This window comes from Acomys russatus, chromosome 14, assembly GCF_903995435.1.
Source record: "Acomys russatus chromosome 14, mAcoRus1.1, whole genome shotgun sequence".
NCBI lineage: Eukaryota > Metazoa > Chordata > Mammalia > Rodentia > Muridae > Acomys > Acomys russatus.
Genome location: NC_067150.1, coordinates 31,771,836 through 31,792,526, shown reverse-complemented (window position 1 = coordinate 31,792,526; position 20,691 = coordinate 31,771,836). Strand labels below are relative to the sequence as shown.

General features: G+C 41.3%; 1 protein-coding gene across 1 annotated transcript; it reads left to right on the top strand.

Moving 5' to 3' along the window:
• Nucleotides 1–2,604: 2,604 nt before the first annotated feature.
• LOC127198024 (olfactory receptor 8D4) lies at nt 2,605–3,635 on the top strand. The gene has a single exon (XM_051155829.1). It carries the CDS (start codon nt 2,700–2,702, stop codon nt 3,633–3,635), a length of 936 nt encoding a protein of 311 aa, XP_051011786.1. The 5' UTR covers nt 2,605–2,699.
• Nucleotides 3,636–20,691: the final 17,056 nt, after the last annotated feature.

Here is a 20,691-nt window from a genome sequence, read left to right as displayed (position 1 = left end):
GGATGACGTGTCTTTATGTTTCTATATTTAAATCATGCTTGAACTAAGAATAAAGCTCTTAGCATCTTGTTGTCTGTTGTTTAAACAGTTAAGGAAGAAGGTAGAATTAATCCATCTTTACTTCTTAAAGAGGTAGGAAAAGGGAAGAGATCCTCATCTACAGCCACCGGGAGGAAGAAGGTGAGTTTCAGAATTATGATGCTTACATGGCCTCTTGTGATCGCCCCTATGAGCTCTAGAGTCTTAGCATATTTGTGCCCCACTGAGTCAGTGGCAGGAGTGGAGAGAAGATGCTGTTAGACTGACTTTCAAAAACATATTTTGCAGACCTTATAGTGTTAGAGTCTGTTCAGATTTTTGGTCTTCTTTAGCTTAAACAAGAGTGCTTTTCAGTATTTCCAAGTTTTATAGATAAAACATTCACAAAGACTCCATTATGAATCAGTGGCTTGCCCGTGAGTCTTAGAGATGTGTTCAGAACATAACACTGTGACTTCTGCTACTCTGTGCATTCATATTGAGACTTCAGGCTTAGAGAAAATGTACCTACAGGAGGATAGCCTCTATCTATAAGTGGCTACTGAGTACTTTAAGTGTAGCTACTTTGATTTGATATGCCTCATAAGTGTGAAATATACTATGTATTTCAAGATTTTTCCTAAGAGTTTCCCAACTGATGTTGATGTTGGTGGGCAATGGATCATGCTGAATAGAGAGGACATAAACCTAGAACTGCCATGGATATTAGGAAGAATAAAAAAAAAATGAACTAACTGGTTTGCACAGAAGGCAGAAATATGTAGGACACATGAACAAAAGAAGAAACTGAAAATACAAAAGCTATTGTACTTTGATAGAAAGACCAGTAAGACTAGTGGTTAGTGTGGAAAGATTAGGTACACACTGAGAATGCTTAGTGTGTGTGACACTCAGGGCAGATTAAAACGGGAATGGAAACACCCATGAGATTAAAGGCAAAATAAAACCCAGGAATATGAATCTTGTTGAATACTCCTTTATTTGTCTTTCTATACTATTGCTAGGAGTACTCTGCACATGAGCATCCTAACTGGTAGGGGATAACGGGAAAGAAACAGGCCGAGGGCAACTGGGCACACATACTTGCTTTTGATAACAAAAGATGTGTGCTTCATATAGTTGGGTCCCACTAAGAGAACACCTGTTGAATATCATGAAGTTCCTCTTCTTCAGAAAGATGGAGGCTGCTGGGAAATAAGAATTCTTGCATCTTAGGAAGTTTGCGTTGCCAAGTAAAGTGTAATGTCCTTAGTATTAGCAACTGAGTGGTAACCAAAATAGAGTGGCTTCCTGAAGAGCCATGGAGGGAGGCAGACCCAGAAAGGCACAGGTTGAGAAAAACGATAGATACAAGCCTGAGAGGGATGTTGTGAGAGTCCACACAGAGCTCTATGGTTAGCACAGAACCAAGGAAAGAGAAGTCAGACCTCAGAGACAAGGCCTTGCTTGACCTGAGGACAGGCCACTCCAGAATGGTACCATCTTAGCTTTTCTTGAGAGCATAAGAGTAGACAAGAAGTGCTGTTTGGAAGCATCCAGGCAGAAATCCCGATATGTGGGTTGCTGATGTTCCAATAGTGGAAGCACTCACTGCTGCTATGAAGAGAGTCTTACCCCAGACAGTAGCGGAGACCAAGAAAGCTGAAATGGCTTTGTGAGGTCAGCTTTCTACCATGACCCATGAAGTGTGAAGAATAAATTTCCCATCAGGAAAACCACATAAAATCAATGTTAACAAACTGCACACACATGAGAACTTGTTTCCTGAGTCACACTACAAAGTATATACAAATGTAAAAGTTTCCAAGTGGCCTAACACTACATACATTTGGAAATATTTTATGCTATATAGACCTTCATGAGAACAGAAGAACTTTCTGTGTAACTCAGCAAGTGCTGCTGATAAGTGATACTTGAGCACTCATTTCATGCAAAAGATCTTACTATTTCCAGTTAGCTAGTATTCTTCTTAAATTCTGGAAACCTAGAAGGCAGAAAAACCAAATCACTAGGAAAACCTTTTCCTATCTTGGTTTTCTTCAAGGTTGTCAAATACAAATAGCCAAAACACTATGAATGTAACATTAATGCAATTCCTGATTGTCTCATGGTTCTTCTTGCTTTATGTAGTTTCTTTTACTTATGTGTAATAATATAAATGCATATATAAAAATATTATTTAAAAAAGCAGAAGGAAAAAAAAAACACCAAACAAAACCCTAAACACCTTCAACTTTATGGTAATAGCAGCAACTTGTGTGTAGGGTAAGCAGCGTGAGACACGGTCACATATGCTTTTGATAATTTTCTTCCCCTCAGCCTCTTGCTTCCGTACTTCTACTGACTTGCTTCAGGAGAATGATTTCACGTTCCCCACCATCAGTCCTGTCCCAGATTTTGATGTATAATGTTTTGTCCTTTGCCAGGAGGAGCCACATCAGGAGATGGTGAAGCCTCTTGGTGACTCATACAAGTGATGATAGGTAGGTAGATGTGTACTGACTTCCTGATGTACACGCTTGTTTTTTCAATTTTATGACATAAAGTTTTTGTTTTCACAGCTAGGAACACCTGGGCTCTGGAAGACCAGAGATCAACTTGGATTCTCCCTCATTTGACTTTTTGTTTTTCCATCATCACTACAAATTTCTCAGAGAAGAATGAGCGTCCACAATCACTCCACAGTGACCGAGTTTCTTTTGTTGGGGTTAACTGAGGAGCCAGCGCTTCAGCTGCCCCTTTTCTGCCTCTTCTTGGGCATTTACACAGTCACCATGGTGGGAAATCTTGGCATGATTGCAGTCATCAAGCTGAGCCCTCAACTTCATACCCCCATGTACTATTTCCTCAGTAGTTTGTCTTTTTTAGACTTCTGCTACTCTTCTGTTGTTACACCCAAAATGCTGGTGGGGTTTGTGAGCAGGGATAAAACTATCTCTTATTCTAATTGTATGACTCAGCTGTTCTTCTTCTGTGTTTTTGTCATTTCTGAATGCTACATGCTGGCTGCCATGGCCTATGATCGTTATGTGGCCATCTGCAGCCCACTGCTCTATGCTGTCATCATGTCCCCTCGGGTCTGTTCTCTGGTGGTGGCTGCTGTCTTCTCCGTGGGCTTGACGGATGCTGTAATTCATGGAGGATGTATATTAAGGTTATCTTTCTGCAAATCCAACATCATTAAACATTATTTCTGTGACATCGTCCCTCTTATTCAACTCTCCTGCTCCAGCACTTACATTGATGAACTTTTGATTTTTGTCATTGGTGGATTTAACATGGTAGCCACCAGCCTGACAATAATCATTTCATATGCCTTTATCCTGACTAGTATCCTCCACATCCACTCTAAGGAGGGCAGGTCCAAAGCCTTTAGCACCTGCAGCTCCCACCTGACAGCTGTTCTTATATTTTATGGGTCTCTCATGTCCATGTATCTGAAACCCGCTTCTAATGATTCACTCATCCATGAAAAAGTGACCTCAGTGTTTTATACCACAGTGATTCCCATGTTAAACCCGCTGATATACAGTCTGAGGAACAAGGAAGTAAAAAACGCACTAGTGAAGCTTGTACAAAGAAAAATATCTTCCTAATAAATGTGCTTTTTACCAAAGTGTATTCATGTACTGCTAATCATGTTTATATGCATCTGTTTATACCCTGACTCCTTCAAAACATTCTGAGCTGATGTGAGTTTATGACTGTACCTATATTGCACATATTCAGATTTCTGAATTATATATGCCTAATATTAACATAATGTAATATAGTAAGTATGAAGCAAGTAGTAGCATATATTTTAAATTTAAAGCATCATATCACTACTAGAATCAAAGAACATTTTATTATTATTTTTTTACTTTGTCTTCCCAAAACTAATCCCAGGAGAAAACAAAATAAAAAACCCAACAGTGTACTGCATAATCATTTAAAAAACTCCCCAACCCCCTAGAAACCATAGTGTGACAGAATTCCATGCAACAAATTTTTATAGCAAATATGTAGGAAGTTTTCTTGCTTGTTAACGGTAAAGAGCTTATTAAAATCCAATGCTCTATTTAACTGTAATTCTAAGATGACGGTTAAGGAAAGAATCAAGCTAGTCTGACCTCAGTGAGAATACTTGGCATCCGGCCATCCAAGCAGAAGATATAGCATATCCAGATTAAGAAAATTTAAATATTGACAGCCTACAGACTGGGAAAAAATCTTCACCAACCCTACATCTGACAAAGGTCTAATATCCAAAATATATAAAGAACTCAAGAAATTAAACACCACCAAACCGAATAATCCAACTGAGAAATGGGGCTTGGAACTAAACAGAAAATTCTCAACAGAGGAGTATCAAATGGCTGAGAAACACTTAAAGAAATGCTCAACATCCTTAGTCATCAGGGAAATGCAAATCAAAACAAGTCTGAGATTCCATCTTACACCCATCAGAATGGCTAAGATCAAAAATTCAAGTGACACCACATGATGGCGAGGATGTGGGGAGAGAGGAACACTCCTTCATTGCTGGTGGGAATGCAAACTAGTACAGCCACTTTGGAAATCTATCTGGTGCTATCTCAGAAAAATGGGAATAGGGCTTCCTCAAGACCCAGCTATTCCACTCCTTAGAATATACCCATAAGATGCTCCAGCACACAACAAGAAAATTTGCTCAACCATGTTCATAACAGCCTTATTTATAATAGCCAGAACATGGAAACAGCCTAAGTGTCCCTCAGTAGAAGAGTGGATAAAGAAACTGTGGTACATATACACTATGGAATACTACTCAGCTATTAAAAACAAGGAATTCCCGAAATTTGTGGATAAATGGATTGAGCTAGAAATGATCATAATAAGTGAGTTAACCCAGAAGCAGAAAGAATCAAATGGTATATACTCACTTATATCTGCATACTAGCCCAAGGGGCATGTCCCACGAAAGCCTTCACTTACCAGGAAACTGAGACAGAGGGTAGGGCATCCTATTGGGACTCTAAATGAGAGACGCATGGGAGAATAGCAAAATAAAAGGATACAGAGGGTCCTAGAAACTTACAAGTAGAACAATATAATAGGCAGATTTGGGCCCAGGGGTCCCACTCAAACTAAGGCACCAGCCAAGGACAATACAGGAGGTAAACTTTAAACCCCTTCCCAGATCTAGCCAATGATCAGATTATCTCACAGTTGAGTGGAGAGTGTGATCTGACTTTCTCACGTACTCTGGTGCCTCACATTTGACCATGTCCCCTGGAGGGGGAGACCTGGTGGCACTCAGAGGAAGGACAGCAGGTTGCCAAGAAGAGACCTGATACCCTATGAGAATATACAGGGGGAGGTAATCCCCCTCAGTCACAGTCATAGGGGAGGGGAATAATGGGAAAATGGGGGGGGGGAGGGAGGAATGGGAGGATACAAGGGATGGGATAAACATTGAGATGTAACAAGAATAAAGAAATAAAAAGAAAAAAAAAAAGAAAATTTAAATATTATCAAAATATCTTGTTTCACCGCACCCCTTCCATCTTGAGCAGTATATGTGCAGTCCTTTACTTACTGTTTTCTATTTGGTTCCTGTGAGATGACTCTTTTTTTTCCTGAATGCTTTAAATTAGGTATCTTTAATGTTCAGTTTATAGTATGTTTTGGACAAGATGTTATATTAAACAATGTCAAGAATATGTTTTTCAGTGTGAAAAGCAAAATGAGACAGAATGAATGCAAACAGAGCTCATCTGAGCCAAAGTGAGGCTGGCCCAGAGTAAGTGCACTGAAGTGGCATGCCAAATGTCTGGGGAAAAGAAAAGAAAAGAAAAACAAAAACAAAAACAAAAACTAGCGTCACTGCAGAGCAGTGGTTGCAGTTGTGGTTGTTGTGAGGAACAGCACCAGATTCTGTCTGGAGGCCACTCAGTGATGTCATGCATTCCAGGTAAAAAGTGTGATAAGCTAAGCGAGACATTCTCCAAGTTATTTATTACTCTAACAGCGCCAGTATGTCTGCAGAGAGCTGGTTTTAAAGGTTAAAGTTAACTTGATGGTGAGAGTTTGAAATCCAGGAGCCCATGACTGCTGGCTGAAACCCACTGCTGTCAGGCCCATTTGAGTTTTTAGATCTCTCTTTTTTCATGCCTTTAAACTCATGGTCAGGAAGGAGAGAGAGAGAGAGAGAGAGAGAGAGAGAGAGAGAGAGAGAGAGAGAGAGAGAGAGAGAGAGAGAGAGAGAGAGAGAGAGAGAGAGAGAGAGAGAGGGACTGATTGAGAGAGAGAGATTGAGAGGATTTGTGTGGGTGGGGAGGTGAGGAGGATCTGAGAGGAGATGGGAGAAGGAAAACCATGCTTAGAATGTATTCTATGGGAAAAGAAAATCTATTGTCAATTAAAAAAGTGTTAGGGTTATAATGGTAGAACTAGGAATACTGAGGAAAATAAATGAGAGGGCTTGCTGAGTGTGAGACAGTCACACTGACCATTTCAAAGGAAATAAGACAACAAAGCTGGTCTTGGCAGTCATCCAGATTCCAAACAGGCAGACTTCCAGGCTGGGAACAGCGCTCTCACTGAGGAACACATGCGAGGCATTGCTGCCTCCCATGTGTTCTCATATACCTAAGGGCAACAGGCTAAAAGGTAAGAATGGTCTCCACCTATTCCAGGGAGTAGACACAGCAGACCTCCACACAGGCAAACAGTTTAATATGATGGAACCAAGGAGAATTACAGTAGCTGTGTCTTGGTAGCTGTGTCTGCTGATGGACAAAATACTCCTTTGTGGTTAAGCAACCTTGAAGCTGCAGTTAGGTTGCTCCAGAAACTGAAGCATTAGAACATTCTGAAACACATGTGCACTAGCACAGGGTTTTCAACGTCAAGAGCACATGGCAATTTGTTTTTGACACAGATACCTTTTTGTGGAGATCATGGAAAAGAATATGAAACTGTCATCGGGTCCATCAAGATTTGTGTCATGAAATGCATCAACTCATCCCCTGAATGCTCTTACCCCTCCTCAAAAATTCCTTAAATATTTCTTGACAGCCCACAACACAGAGCCCACTTTGCTACTCCCCACCTCGGGGCAGAGCACTCCGTTCACTCCCCAAACTGCTGGCTTTGCTTAGTCTACACACAAGGCTGTGCTTCCTGCTTTGGGGCAGCTCACTCCAATCTCTGGGAGCTTGGCTTCTTTTACCTAGAAAGCTGTGCTTCTTGAGCCCAGTTAATCTCAGGAGAGTTCACCTTCCTTAGCTTTGCTTCTGTCCCTTTGCCAAATAAACATGAGCTCAAATCATCTATGTCTTGAGTGAACTCATTCTTCAAGAAGACAAGAATCAAAGGACCCCATAATGATGTCACATAATACTCATGATTAGGACAAAGCATTCCAATTATTTTACTAAATAAAGTTTTCTTTTACATATTTTTCATCTTTTTAAAATCATTTTTAAATATTAAATCTTTAAGACAAGAACTGTGTCCAGTGTATTTTAATCATATTCCCTCCTCTTTAACATCCTTTCATAGCTACCTTCTTCCTTACCCACCCAATTTCATGTTCTTTCTTTTATAACCCATAAGTTAGTGTGTGCTGCTTATGAATTCAATCATCTATCTATCTATATATCACCTATTTATGTGTTTGTTTGTCTATAATTTACCTAGTATTTATTCTTTTTTGTCATGTTTCTCTCTCAAGGGATACCCATCTCCTCTTACTGATAAATTAATATTGTCCCAATATTTGTTTTTCCTATTCCAAACAAATGAAGTGAGACTTAGTAGTATCCTGGCTTTCCACTTATACACGCACTTTCCAGAACACAACTCAGAAAAGGGAATACCAAGTACAAAGGATCTTTGAATATTTAGTGCATAATATTAGAGAGTAGAGGAACTGAGCAGAAGAGGAGCTGCATGCACCTTCCCAAGGTGTGAGTGAATACCAGTGAGCAGGGTAAGCCTCACAGACCATGAGAATAGTGACTGCTGGGAAACTGGAAGGGGAGATCTTGTAAAGTGTCTGTAGTGATCTGCTAGCTGTGCCAGATCCATCCATCCAGGGAATAGGACAGAGGTCATTTTGAACAATCAGTGTAATCAGAAGTCAGAAACATGACATTAGTACAGATAAGTTTTCTCTGGACTAAAGCAAGGGTAGACCTGTCTTTTTTTTTTTTAATGTACTTAAAGCTTCCAATGGCTCACCTTCAAAAACTAACTTAAGAAAGAAAGAAAGAAAGAAAACTGAAATCTATGGCCTTTTCCTCTCTAAGCTAGCCTAGAGCTGGCGATGCTATAGTCTCCTAAGCACTGGAGTTACCTGTGTACACTAACATGCTTGTGATTTGGATTAAAGTAAGACAAAAAAGTCTGAATATGCAGTCTCCAAGGACAATGATTTCTGCTGGTTTAGAAACATATTTTTTTCCTCGTACCTATTATTCTCTCTCTCTCTCTCTCTCTCTCTCTCTCTCTCTCTCTCTCTCTCTCTCTGTGTGTGTGTGTTTTCTGTCTCTCTCTGTCTTGTCTCTATGCAGTCAAGAAAACCTTCAGCAAAATACAAGCTGAAAACAACTAACCAAACTAATTTGAATTATTTCCAGACAAACAAAAACTGAAGCATTTGCTGCCAAGACTCATATATCTTCTAAGAAAGGCTGGTGTGACATGAAAGAGTTTAGATGTTAAATCAAAGCTAAAGGATAAACACAAGATTTCCAGGGAGGTAGCTCTGTAGATAACTACAAAATCCAGTTTTCCTGTTATTGGGGGATCATTCAGGAGGAACAGCATCAAAACAGCTCTAGAACTCATGGAATATGGTCCATCAGTTAGCAAACCCATGATGGGTGTGTCTTCCCAAGGCATAACCCAGAGAACTACATGTCCTGAGGACTTCATGCTGTTATGGAGCATAGCTCTGCTTGTTACCCTTGCAGTCCTTATAATCCTCTTAATATATGAATTGTGTGAGCACTAAAAAGGGGGCTTCAAGCCCCTCACTGGGCAATATCATTGCTATATGCAAGAATAACGCTTGATCTCTTTCAGCTGCTGCTGGAGCAGATTAATGATTAAATTACCAACCTTGAAAAGAACCTGCAGATGTAGATCGCTAGCAATGGCCCTTAGAAAGAATGTGGAAAAATAGATAGTTCAATAAGATTGGGCAAAGATGTTTTTGCTAGTGGCTCTGACATAAGAAGTCTTTGGGAAACATTATTTAGCAAAGTTAGGTAAAGTTGTTTTTGCTATTGGCTTTGATGTAGAAAATCTTAGGGAACTGTTTGAAGTTAAGAGAAAGTACACTCTTATTAGTAAAGCTAGGGACTTTTTGATGTTGGTGAGCAAAGACAATATCCAAAGATTACTTTTTAAGATAATTGATTCTTTCTTTGTAACCACAAAACCACAGATTGCAGCCTGCCAGTAAAGAAAAGCTGGCTGAGAAATTACCTTGCTTGCTTATCTCTGTTAATAACTAACAAGTTGCTTAGTTACACATGTATATGGGTTCTTGAAATAACTTGTTTTTAATGTTTGTTTCTCACTCATAATAGTAAAACATCTGATCATATGAAGGTATTGAGGAACATGTTTTTCTTACTTATACTCTTTGTAATCCTTCACTTAAACACTTAAAGAAAATAGAATGTAACCACATTGTGCTTTTTGTATTGCTGGAAAGATCTTGCTGGGGTATATAAGCTGTGGAAGAAATAATAAGGTTGTTGGAACTTGTTCTTTAGAGTTTGTTCCATCCACCAAAGTATATATGTATATGTACAATAGCTGGTTGGGGTTGGAATCTGGTCTTCAGAGTTTGTGTACATCCAGCCACCAAGACACACACACACACACACACACACACACACACACACACACACATGAATGCATAAAGTAAGAGAAACTTGGAAGAAGAAGCTTGTTGAAACCTTCCTTCTGGAGTCTGCCTTATTTCATCATAAAGTGTATGAGAGAGAGAGATGAGAGAGAGAGAGAGAGAGAGAGAGAGAGAGAGAGAGAGAGAGAGAGAGAGAGAGAGTATGTGTGTGTATGTTTGTGTGTGTGTTTCTTTTCTCTCCTTTCCCTTTCTTTTTTTAAACGCTTGCCACTATCAGTGGAAACCATTTCCAGAAACAACCAGTTCTGGCCTGGAAGGTTGCCCTCAGAGAAAGTCTGCAGGGTCACCAGCCAGCTCTGGGATCTATGTTCCACCTCAGTGTCCCTGGTTTATGTCAAAGCCAGAACTCAATATACTGTATTTTATAAATACACTTTTTATTATGTAAAATATTTAAAGACATATGCATGAGAAGAATTATAAATTTACCATATTGGGCACAGAACATAAAAGGATATAATTTGTGAAATGTTTCTTTTAAAAGGAAGAGAATAATTATATAGGAATATAGTGTTTTCATGTTTTTGACAGTGCAATTTCTGTTCCTTTAATCAATTTAATGTACATTTGGGATATTATCATCTTGTGGTAATCATTAAGTGAATATACAAAATGGTTATGTGAGGTAAGACACAGAAGAGCATCCATGTTAGCCTTCCTTTGTCTGGATAAAGCACTGCCTACAGGGAAAGGTTTATTTTGGCTCATGGTTCCTGAGGTGGGAGTCTGTGCTCAGCTCCTGCGCTGTTCTTGGGATTATGGTGTGGCAGAACACCAGGGTTGGATAATGTAATGGAGAAAAGCTGCTAAATCATGTTTATCAAGAAGCAAACATAGAGGAAGGGGCTGAGGTATGTGTTATCTTTGCATAGCTATGAGTAAAATACGTAAGAAAAACAGCTTACAATGGGGAAGTTACTAGAGCTCAAGAGGTTCCAGCCCATGATTTCTGGGGCCTATGGCCATGAGCAAAACATCATGGTGGCTGAACAATTTGATAGAAGATATTCTTCACTTCAGTGGTGGGCAAAGGAAAGAAGGAAGGGAGAAGGAGGGAAAGAAGAGGTGAAGCCAGGATAAGAAAAACCCATAAAAATCATGCCTCAGTTACCTCCTTTTTGGTAGGTCTGACCTAAAGTTTCTATAACTTCTTCAAATAATAACTTCCATTAACACGATCAGTCTGGCACCAAGCCTATGGGGACCATGTCATATGTAAACCATGATAATATATGTAAACAGAATTAGTTTTTTTCTGAGACAGCATTTTTCTGTGTAGCGTTGACTGTCCTGACTTGCTTTGTAGACCAGGCTAGCCTCAAAACATAGAGATCCACCTGCTTCTGCCACCCTGAGTGCTGGGATTATAGACATGCACCACTGCGCCTGGAAACTTTTCTTTCTTTAATTGGCATTTTGGGAAAGACCTTTGGTATGTAAACCTGGCTGACCTGGTCCTCACATATGTAACCTGGAGTGGCCTTTAATTCCTGTCGCTGCATTTAAGTGTGGGGATTATAGCTGGGCACGATCATGCCCGGCTTTCAGAACTACAGGTTTTAGTAAATAACTCACATATTAGTGAAGAAGACAATAACAACTGGAAAGTCATGGAGAAAGCTTAAAGACAAAAGAAAAGTTTCATCTTTAATAACAATTAAAATGCCTAGTAAAAGTAGAGCCTTGCTAAACAACTAATAATCGCATAAAATGGATAACTTTTACACATGACAACTGTATGATAAAAACACACGTCAATAAATATATAACAAACATTATACTGATTTTTGTCTATTTCTGAGAGATGTTTCTAAGACATCAGCATGCTCGACTGTTTCTTGCAGCAGGAAATTCCCTTTATTAACATGCACTGAGTTCCATCAGTTATCTAGATGATTTAAGAAATCTCCAACAGGGATAATGGTGCAAAAACTGTTCTAGTGTGCAGAGTGGAGTTCAGCGGTAGAGCATCCACTGAACATATGTGAGGACCAGGCTTGACCCACAGCAAGCAGGAAAGTGAAGGCAGATCTAGGTGTATCTGCAGTAGGTAAGTAGACTCCTTTCCTTTCCTTTTATTTATTTGCTTGTATTAAGTAGTGGGCTGGTGGGGTTAGAATCAAACATGAAAGAAACATACAAACAAAAGAATTTTGAAAAAAAAAAAAAAAGAAAATCTTAGGCTTGAATTATAGAGCTGTGATATGCAGATGCTGGAGAGTAGCCAATTTATCCTCCAGGGACCATTCATGTGGGTCACTGCTCTTCCCTGCCCTTGTTCCTGATGTCGTCCCTAGTGACTCTTAGCTGAGGATAGCACGAAAGGTTTTCATGCCTCATAGCTAGCATTTGCTTCTGCCTTGCCAATAATCCCTTTGCAATAGACCTTTAAGTTCCAAAGCCCTCTTGAGGGCCTTCTGTAATCTTTTGATCCAAATTTATGAGTCACCAATTTCTACAGTGATATCATATGGGAAGCTTCAGGTGAGTGAACGACAGCTGCTTAACAGATTTCTTAAGTCTTTTTCATTCATTTGGAGGGTTTGAACCTGTGATTTATCCACTGGAAGAGCACACTTCAGCATGAAGTTCAGGCTGTGCTACTAAATGTCTTTGAAGATTATGTCTCTGCATTTCTCTGGTTGCCATGCTGAACAACTTCATAACACTCTGTGTGCGCGTGCATGTGTGTGTGCGTGTGCGTGTGTGTGTGTGTGTTCATCTATTTTCAGAATGAAGAATAAGATTAAAATGACATGGTACCCTGTTAAATAGGAATGCATATTTACTAAAATAGATTTAAGTATTTGTGATGCAGCTAGCTAATTTTTAAAAATTTATTTATTTTTGAGACAGGGCTTCTCTGCATAGAGATGGCTGTCCTGGAACTCACTCTGTAGACCAGGCTGGCCCTGTAGTTTTTGAAAACTCTGCCTCCTGTGTGCTGGGATGAAAAGCCTGTGCCACTGTTGCCCAGCTACAGCTAGCTTCTTTTAAATCATTACTTAAATTGAATATTCAAATGCCCCAGGTAGGTGACACTAAAGCTGAGCTTTGATTCTCTGATTTCGTTTTCCAAAATCTTGATTTAGATTAGGACCATCTTAACCTAACATTTAGCTGGAATACAATTTACCCTTCATCTGCTTATTACCACACTCTTTTGTCCAGATTTCTACTGCAAGTCAGATGTTTTGGCTGTATTCCTGCATATTTCCCATGGTTGCATATTTTCTTAATCTCTCTTCTCTTTGAAACTGAAACCCACCAGCTCTTCCCTGCTCTGTTTTTGATGACTAGCTAGCCTCTCCAAATAACAAGGTTTAACCATGCACATGCTTACATTCAAGATATCTGCAGCTAATTTAGGCAACAGGCTAAATGCTTTGTATATAGTACATAATCTCATGATTAACCCCTACAGAGCAAATGCTATTTTCACTTTATAATTTTGAAAACTACGGGGTGGATTTCAGTGCCCACACTTTGCAGAGTCAATCTGCACAAACAGTTAGGAATGCTTCCCCAGATGTCCACTACTAATGTCCTCTAGAGCCACATTCTTAACACATAGTCTTGTCTTCAAGGCAGTGTAAACATCACTGTGAAACATACTTTTAAGAGCTAGCAAATTCCATGGTCTTTCAGAACCCAAGGCTGACTCTATAGAGGACCCGAGATAAAGGAAACACAAAGTCCACTGTGCTTGGGTAGAAGTGACTTCTTACCTGGTAGCACTGTATCTATAAGCTTGTACAGATTTTTAGCAATGATTAAATTTTCAGTACTAACTTATTTACAAAAGTGATTGCATCCTTACCTTTTCACATAAAATGTGATCTAAGAAGGGAAAGAATGTGGAGGCATTATTATTATTATTATTATTATTATTATTATTACTACTACACTATTACTTTAACATAGGCTATCTTAATGTTAGTGGACAGCCTTGAGGGATATTGGGACTCTCTACCCTCACTCTACATCTCAGGCTTGCAAGTGATGAATTCTAGGTATGCACTGCTGTGCTCAGTTGTATTACTCCTTTGGTGGCAAGTATTCTCTACACAGAGTATTGAGAGAAGGGAATGCTCACTGAACTAAAAGAAATAGATAATTCACACATGTGTGTACAGGATTACACATAGAAAGATATGCTAAGGACAAGTCAGTTCAAATCTAAGTTTGACATTCACATTTCTAAAAAGATGACAGATTACATACAGTGACACTCTACCGAATCTAGGGATTGAAGCAGTAAGCCCTTCCTGTCCTATTTCACTCTTATATTTAACAGTAAATTGGCTTTTGTGAAATTTCCTTTTCAGGCTCTCCTCTTCATCACTCGGCCTGTATGTTTCTATAAACATAAATTTATATTTTTAATACACATACACATTTAGGATAGCTATAAGTGTGGCCCAGCACATCTATATTTGTTATTTGTTGACCGCAATATCATGCCATGATTTTCAAAGCTTAGACACAACTGGTTGGCAGAGGAAAGAAAAACACAGTATCTTTACATTTTACATATTTGCCGTTATTTGATACTCAAATCAGCTGAGCGAGACAAATTGGGCAACTTGCTATGATTCTCATTTCACATAAGGGGAAAACTAAAGAGACAGAGATTAAATAGATTACTTAGAGCCACAAACATTTTAGTTCAAAGCCAGAACTAGAATTCAAGTTTTGTGACATGGCTTCCACAGGCAGAGGCTTTTGTTAGGCTGTTGGCTGTGACCAAGTGCATTCTTTGGGTTCCCAGACAACCAGTCCTGTCCTGTGACTGGGACTTCAAGGCTCGTGGCTGATTTTACAAGTGTTTGTCATCTGGCACAAAGTCATCTGCAGCTCTTGCCTATGTTCTGCTCAGTGTGAATGACGACAATGATGAAGAATAATGGTGATGTCATACCATTGTGACCTGACTAACCTGTGCTGGTGGAGCATGAGAAAGTGCAGTGTGGTGGTGGAGTGTGAGAGCGTGCAGTGTGGTGGTGGAGTGTGAGCGTGTGCAGTGTGGTGGTGGGGTGTGAGAGTGTGCAGTGTGGTGGTGGGGTGTGAGAGTGTGCAGTGTGGTGGTGGGGTGTGAGAGTGCAGTGTGGTGGGGTGTGGGTGTGTGAGAGCGTGTGCAGTGTGGTGGTGGGTGTGAGAGCGTGTGCAGTGTGGTGGTGGGGTGTGAGCGTGTGCAGTGTGGTGGTGGGGTGTGAGAGCGTCAGTGTGGTGGTGGGGTGTGAGAGGTGCAGTGTGGTGGTGGGTGTGTGAGAGTGTGCAGTGTGGTGGTGGTGGGGTGTGAGAGTGTGCAGTGTGGTGGTGGGGTGTGAGAGTGTGCAGTGTGGTGGTTGTGGTGTGAGCGTGTGCAGTGTGGTGTTGGGTGTGAGAGTGTGCAGTGTGGTGGTGGGGTGGGGGAGTGTGCAGTGTGGTGGTGGGGTGTGAGAGTGTGCAGTGTGGTGGTGGGGTGTGAGAGTGTGCAGTGTGGTGGTGGGGTGTGAGCGTGTGCAGTGTGGTGGTGGGGTGTGAGAGTGTGCAGTGTGGTGGTGTAGAGTGTGAGAGCGTGCAGTGTGGTGGTGGGGTGTGAGAGCGTGCAGTGTGGTGGTGGGGGTGTGAGAGCGTGCAGTGTGGTAGTGGGGTGTGAGAGCGTGCAGTGTGGTGGTGGGGTGTGAGGGTGAGTGTGCAGTGTGGTGGTTGTAGAGTGTGAGCGTGTGCAGTGTGGTGGTGGGGTGTGAGAGCGTGCAGGTGGTGGTGGGGTGTGAGAGCGTGCAGTGTGGTGGTGGGGTGTGAGAGCGTGCAGTGTGGTGGTGGGGTGTGAGAGTGTGCAGTGTGGTGGTGGGGTGTGAGCGTGTGCAGTGTGGTGGTGGGGTGTGAGAGTGTGCAGTGTGGTGGTGGGGTGTGAGAGTGTGCAGTGTGGTGGTGGGGTGTGAGAGTGTGCAGTGTGGTGGTTGTAGAGTGTGAGCGTGTGCAGTGTGGTGGTGGGGTGTGAGAGCGTGCAGTGTGTGGGGGGTGTGAGAGCGTGCAGTGTGGTGGTGGGGTGTGAGAGTGTGCAGTGTGGTGGTGGGGTGTGAGAGTGTGCAGTGTGGTGGTTGTAGAGTGTGAGCGTGTGCAGTGTGGTGGTGGGGTGTGAGAGTGTGCAGTGTGGTGGTGGGGTGTGAGAGTGTGCAGTGTGGTGGTGGGGTGTGAGAGCGTGCAGTGTGGTGGTGGGGTGTGAGAGTGTGCAGTGTGGTGGTGGGGTGTGAGCGTGTGCAGTGTGGTGGTGGGGTGTGAGCGTGTGCAGTGTGGTGGTGGGGTGTGAGCGTGTGCAGTGTGGTGGTGGGGTGTGAGAGTGTGCAGTGTGGTGGTGGGGTGTGAGAGTGTGCAGTGTGGTGGTGGGGTGTGAGAGTGTGCAGTGTGGTGGTGGGGTGTGAGAGTGTGCAGTGTGGTGGTGGGGTGTGAGAGCGTGCAGTGTGGTGGTGGGGTGTGAGAGCACGCAGTGTGGTGGTGGCAGAGTGTGACAGCGTGCAGTGCGATCACTTCAGGAGCACTTCCTGTCGTGCTGGGAGGGCCCCATGTTTGCACTGATCAACACAATTGCACTCTAGCCACGTGAAGCTATTGGGACTCTTGAAACATGACCAACACAATAGAGAAAACATTTTAAAATTCACTTGGTGAATGCTTTCAGGCAAATTGACAAAGTACAATCACACTGATTTATGCTATGGTGAACATGTATAATGATTCAGTATAGTTATAAAGCTGTGCAGTGGATCCCACAAGCTTATTCTTCCTGTCAAGTGGAAACTTAGTAAACTCTGACCATCTCTAGCCATTCTCCCGCACTCTGATATATCGTTACTATCCTACTCTCTATGAGTTCAGTTGCTATTGATTCCACAGGTAAGTGAAGGCACAGGGTGTTTGTCTATGTTTGGTTAACTCTATATAACACAATGGCATTCTATTACCTTTACTATTTTTCTATTACGTTTTATTGAACAGAGTACACTTTTTACCACTGTGTATTCTGATACCTGGCTAAATGTTGCTCTATTAGACAGAAAGGACCTCATTCTGATTGTCTTTCTATTTCTAATTGCCAATTGCCTGCATTCGTCTGCCATTTCATTATTCTTTAAATATTCCCTTAAATATTTTCTCTGGAATGGCTGGAGATTACTTGCGCTGGAGGTGTTTGGTGTTGCAGGCTGTGTCATTTCTACTCAGGGGACTCCTTTAACCATCTCTGTTCCTAAGATGAGGCCTCACAACACTCCATCAAAGTTCACTTGGGCATCCTTCTATCCCTCACCAATTCCAATTTTGCATCTAATACATGGGACCCTCTCCTGTTCCAGATGTTACTCCCAGGACTTCCTTCAGAGTAGTGTTCCCAAGGCTAAAAGGTGGCACAGTATGTGTCCTTCTGTGCCTAAGTTATAAGATAGCAGAAACTACTGTTTTCAGGTCAGTAGTGCAGGAAGAAAAGGCTCAGTATACAAATAGAAGTGCAGATTGAGAAAATGGAGACCCTTCATTGAAGAGCAGAGCTGGGATTGAAGAGAAACCAATCTTTCTCATTTTGTCACATTCCAGAACAGGCATCCAAGGTGGCCAAAGATTCCAAAAATCAAATCTGCTCTTCTGGGAATCATGAAGGCATATTCAAATGTGCAAGAATGAATTTCATTTAACAGTTTACTAGTATAAGATACTATAAATGCACATAGTGTTGGTCTTCATTTGGACTCTTACGATTCATCTCCAGAGCGATGGTGACATGATTGGAGAGGGTCACAGGAAGACAACCTACTCGCTTTGTGCCTAGCCACCAATGCCAAGCATTCACAAACCTATCCCTTTAATAAGTTTTGATGTCTTTTATGTGTCATGTAGATTTTTCTGATTTGGAAATGACAGTCTGCATTTAAGATGTTACAGGCTGGCGGAATAGTAGACGATGTTTGATGATATTTGAGACTGTGGATTTTTAAAATCTCATGCATTAAATGACGTAATTTGTCAATCAGTTTGAAACAGAATTGCTATGAATTTTGTAGATGATTAAAAATATACAATAAATGAAATACATTGTTCCTTCTTGACATTTTATGAGAACTGACTGTATTTAATTCCTCAATTTTTAGGCTGACATATTTAGCCAAGAAAAGTAATTTCTTGGTGTCAAAAAAAATCATACTCAAAGAATCTGTAATTCACTTGGCCCATATCAGAGAAGACCTTCATTAGAATGATATTTTAGGAATGGAGGAATTATTGCATGGGCAAATGAGATGGACACAGTAAATTGAAATGATCTGATATGAATGTGGCACAGAAGAATATGAGAGGAGGGAAAGGAAACTTCTAGAGAGATTTGCAGAACATTTCACCTCAGGAAGATGAGGAGAGGCAGATGGCAAAATGTGATACAGAAAATGTATGCTCTTCTACACTGTGTACTACACACACTTGGCAATGTATTGTCAGATTCATTGGTAGAAACCTGTTTTCTGATAAAATGTGGCAAGATGATGCATACATTTTATGTTCTGAAGTATTAATTTTTCAGTGTACTGACTGTGTTTCTTCCCCTCACCCCATTAATTAATTTATATACTTCACATCTCAATCACTGCTTCCATTTTCTCCTTTCTTTTCAGACTCTTTTACCTCCCCTACCTCTAACCGCCCCCCTCTTTCTCTTCAGAGTAGGAGAGGCCTCCCATGGATCGCAATTCTTCTTAGGATATCAAGTTGTAGTAGGACTAGGCACATCTTCTATTGAGGCTAGATTGTTAGGGGAACGGGACCCAAAGGCAGACAGTAGAGACAAAGACAGCCCCTGCTCCTGAAGAGCAAGCCGCACGTTTGTTACATATATGTAGGGGGCCTAGGTCCTTCCCGTGCATGCTCTCTGGTTGGCGGTTCAGTCTCTGTGAGCCCCTATGGGTCCTGGTTCGTTGATTCTGTAGGTTTTCTTGTGGTGTCCTTGACTTCTCTGGCTCCTTCAATCTTTCCTCCCCTCTTTCCACAAGATTCTCTGAATTCTGTCTAACATTTTTCTGTGGGTTCTGCATCTGTTTCCATCAGCTGCTAGGTGAAGTCTCTCAGATGACAATTATGTTAGGCTCCTGTCTGCAAGTACAACTTTATTATATTATTATTATAGATACTAAAGAATATCACTAATAGTGTCAGGGATGGGCTCTCAAACTATTGATTCATTTTTATTTAGATTATTATTTCTTTTCATTATTAGATTTCATAATTCCCTCTATGTTTTATATAGTAACCCCTTGTCTCGTCAGATGAACAGCTCACAAGTGTTTCCCCTGTGTCTGAGGCTGTTTCTTGTTTTCATTCCATTGCTGGGAAGATTTTCATTGGGTATAAATTCATTTTGTCTATTTTTTCCTCCTGTGGTTTTGGCATCTTTTCCAGACAAAGTCCTTGCCTGGTTCATTGTTTAATGCTGTTTTCCTGTAGTAGTTTTAGAGTTTCAAGTCTTACATGCAAGTCTTTATCTGCTTTGGTTTGGTGTTTGTAACTGGAGAGAGACAAGGAACTGCCGCTATGCTGCATGGGGAGTTTCCTGTGACAATTTATTAAAAATGCTAAGGGGTTTAATGCTTCCCCAAGAAGAACTCCAACAGCACTCAGAAAATAAGGAAAATCTCTTTAATGGGCACAGAAAACCAAGCTTCTGTTCTAGGAGGTTCCGTCATGAGTAGAAGCATGCTGTGATTTGTATAGGGCAGGTGGTATTTTCATGGTATTGTTCATCCATGGGTGGTCTTTATATATATATACATACATACATATACATACATACATAATTTATTCATATTACATTCTAATTGTTATCCCATCCCTTGTATCCTCCCATTCCTCCCTCTCTCCTGCTTTCCTCCTACTTCCCTCCCCTATGACTGTTACTGAGGGGGACCTCTTCCCCCTGTATATACTCATAGGGTATCAAGTCTCTTCTTGGTAGCCCGGTATCCTTCCTCTGAGTGCCACCAAGCCTCCCCTTCAGGGGACATGGTCAAATATGGGACACCAGAGTTCGTGTGAAAGTCAGTCCTCACTCTCCACTCAACTGTGGAGAATGTCCTGTCCATTGGTTAGATCTGGGTAGGGGTTCGAAATTTACTGCACATATTGTCCTTGATACATTTACACTATGGAATACTACTCAGCTAGTAAAAAGAAGAAATTCCTGAAATGTGTGGACTATTGGATTGAACTAGAAATGATCATAATGAGTGAGTTAACCCAGAAGCAGAAAGACTCAAATGGTATATACTCACTTATATCTGGCACTAGCCCAAGGGGCATGTCCCATGAAAGTCTTCACTTACCAGGAAAGTGGAACAGAGGGGAGGACATCCTATTGGGACTCTAGGTGAGAGAAGCAGAACTTGCTTCTAAGCAGGTATCAGTGGTAGTCACTTATCAAAGGAAAAGGCAGATCTGCTTTTCTTTTCCTTTCCTTTTTTAATTTGTTCACTTTACATCCCAGTTGATTGTAGCTGCCTCCCTTGTCACCTCCTGGTAGGTCCCACCCTCCCTCTCTTTTTCACATGCGAATCCCTTCCTTCCTAGTCCTCAGAAAAGGGAAGCCCTCCTCCCCTATCATTTGACCCCAGTCTATCAAATCTCATGTGGACTGCCTGCATCCTCTTCCTCTGTCACCTGGCAAGGCCAGACTGCCAGGGGTAAGTGATCAACCAATGGACACCAGAATCCATGTCAGAGGTAAC

Coding starts and splice junctions, on each gene's coding strand:
- LOC127198024 (XM_051155829.1), top strand. CDS start 2,700: ATGAGCGTCCACAATCACTCCACAGTGACCGAGTTTCTTTTGTTGGGG.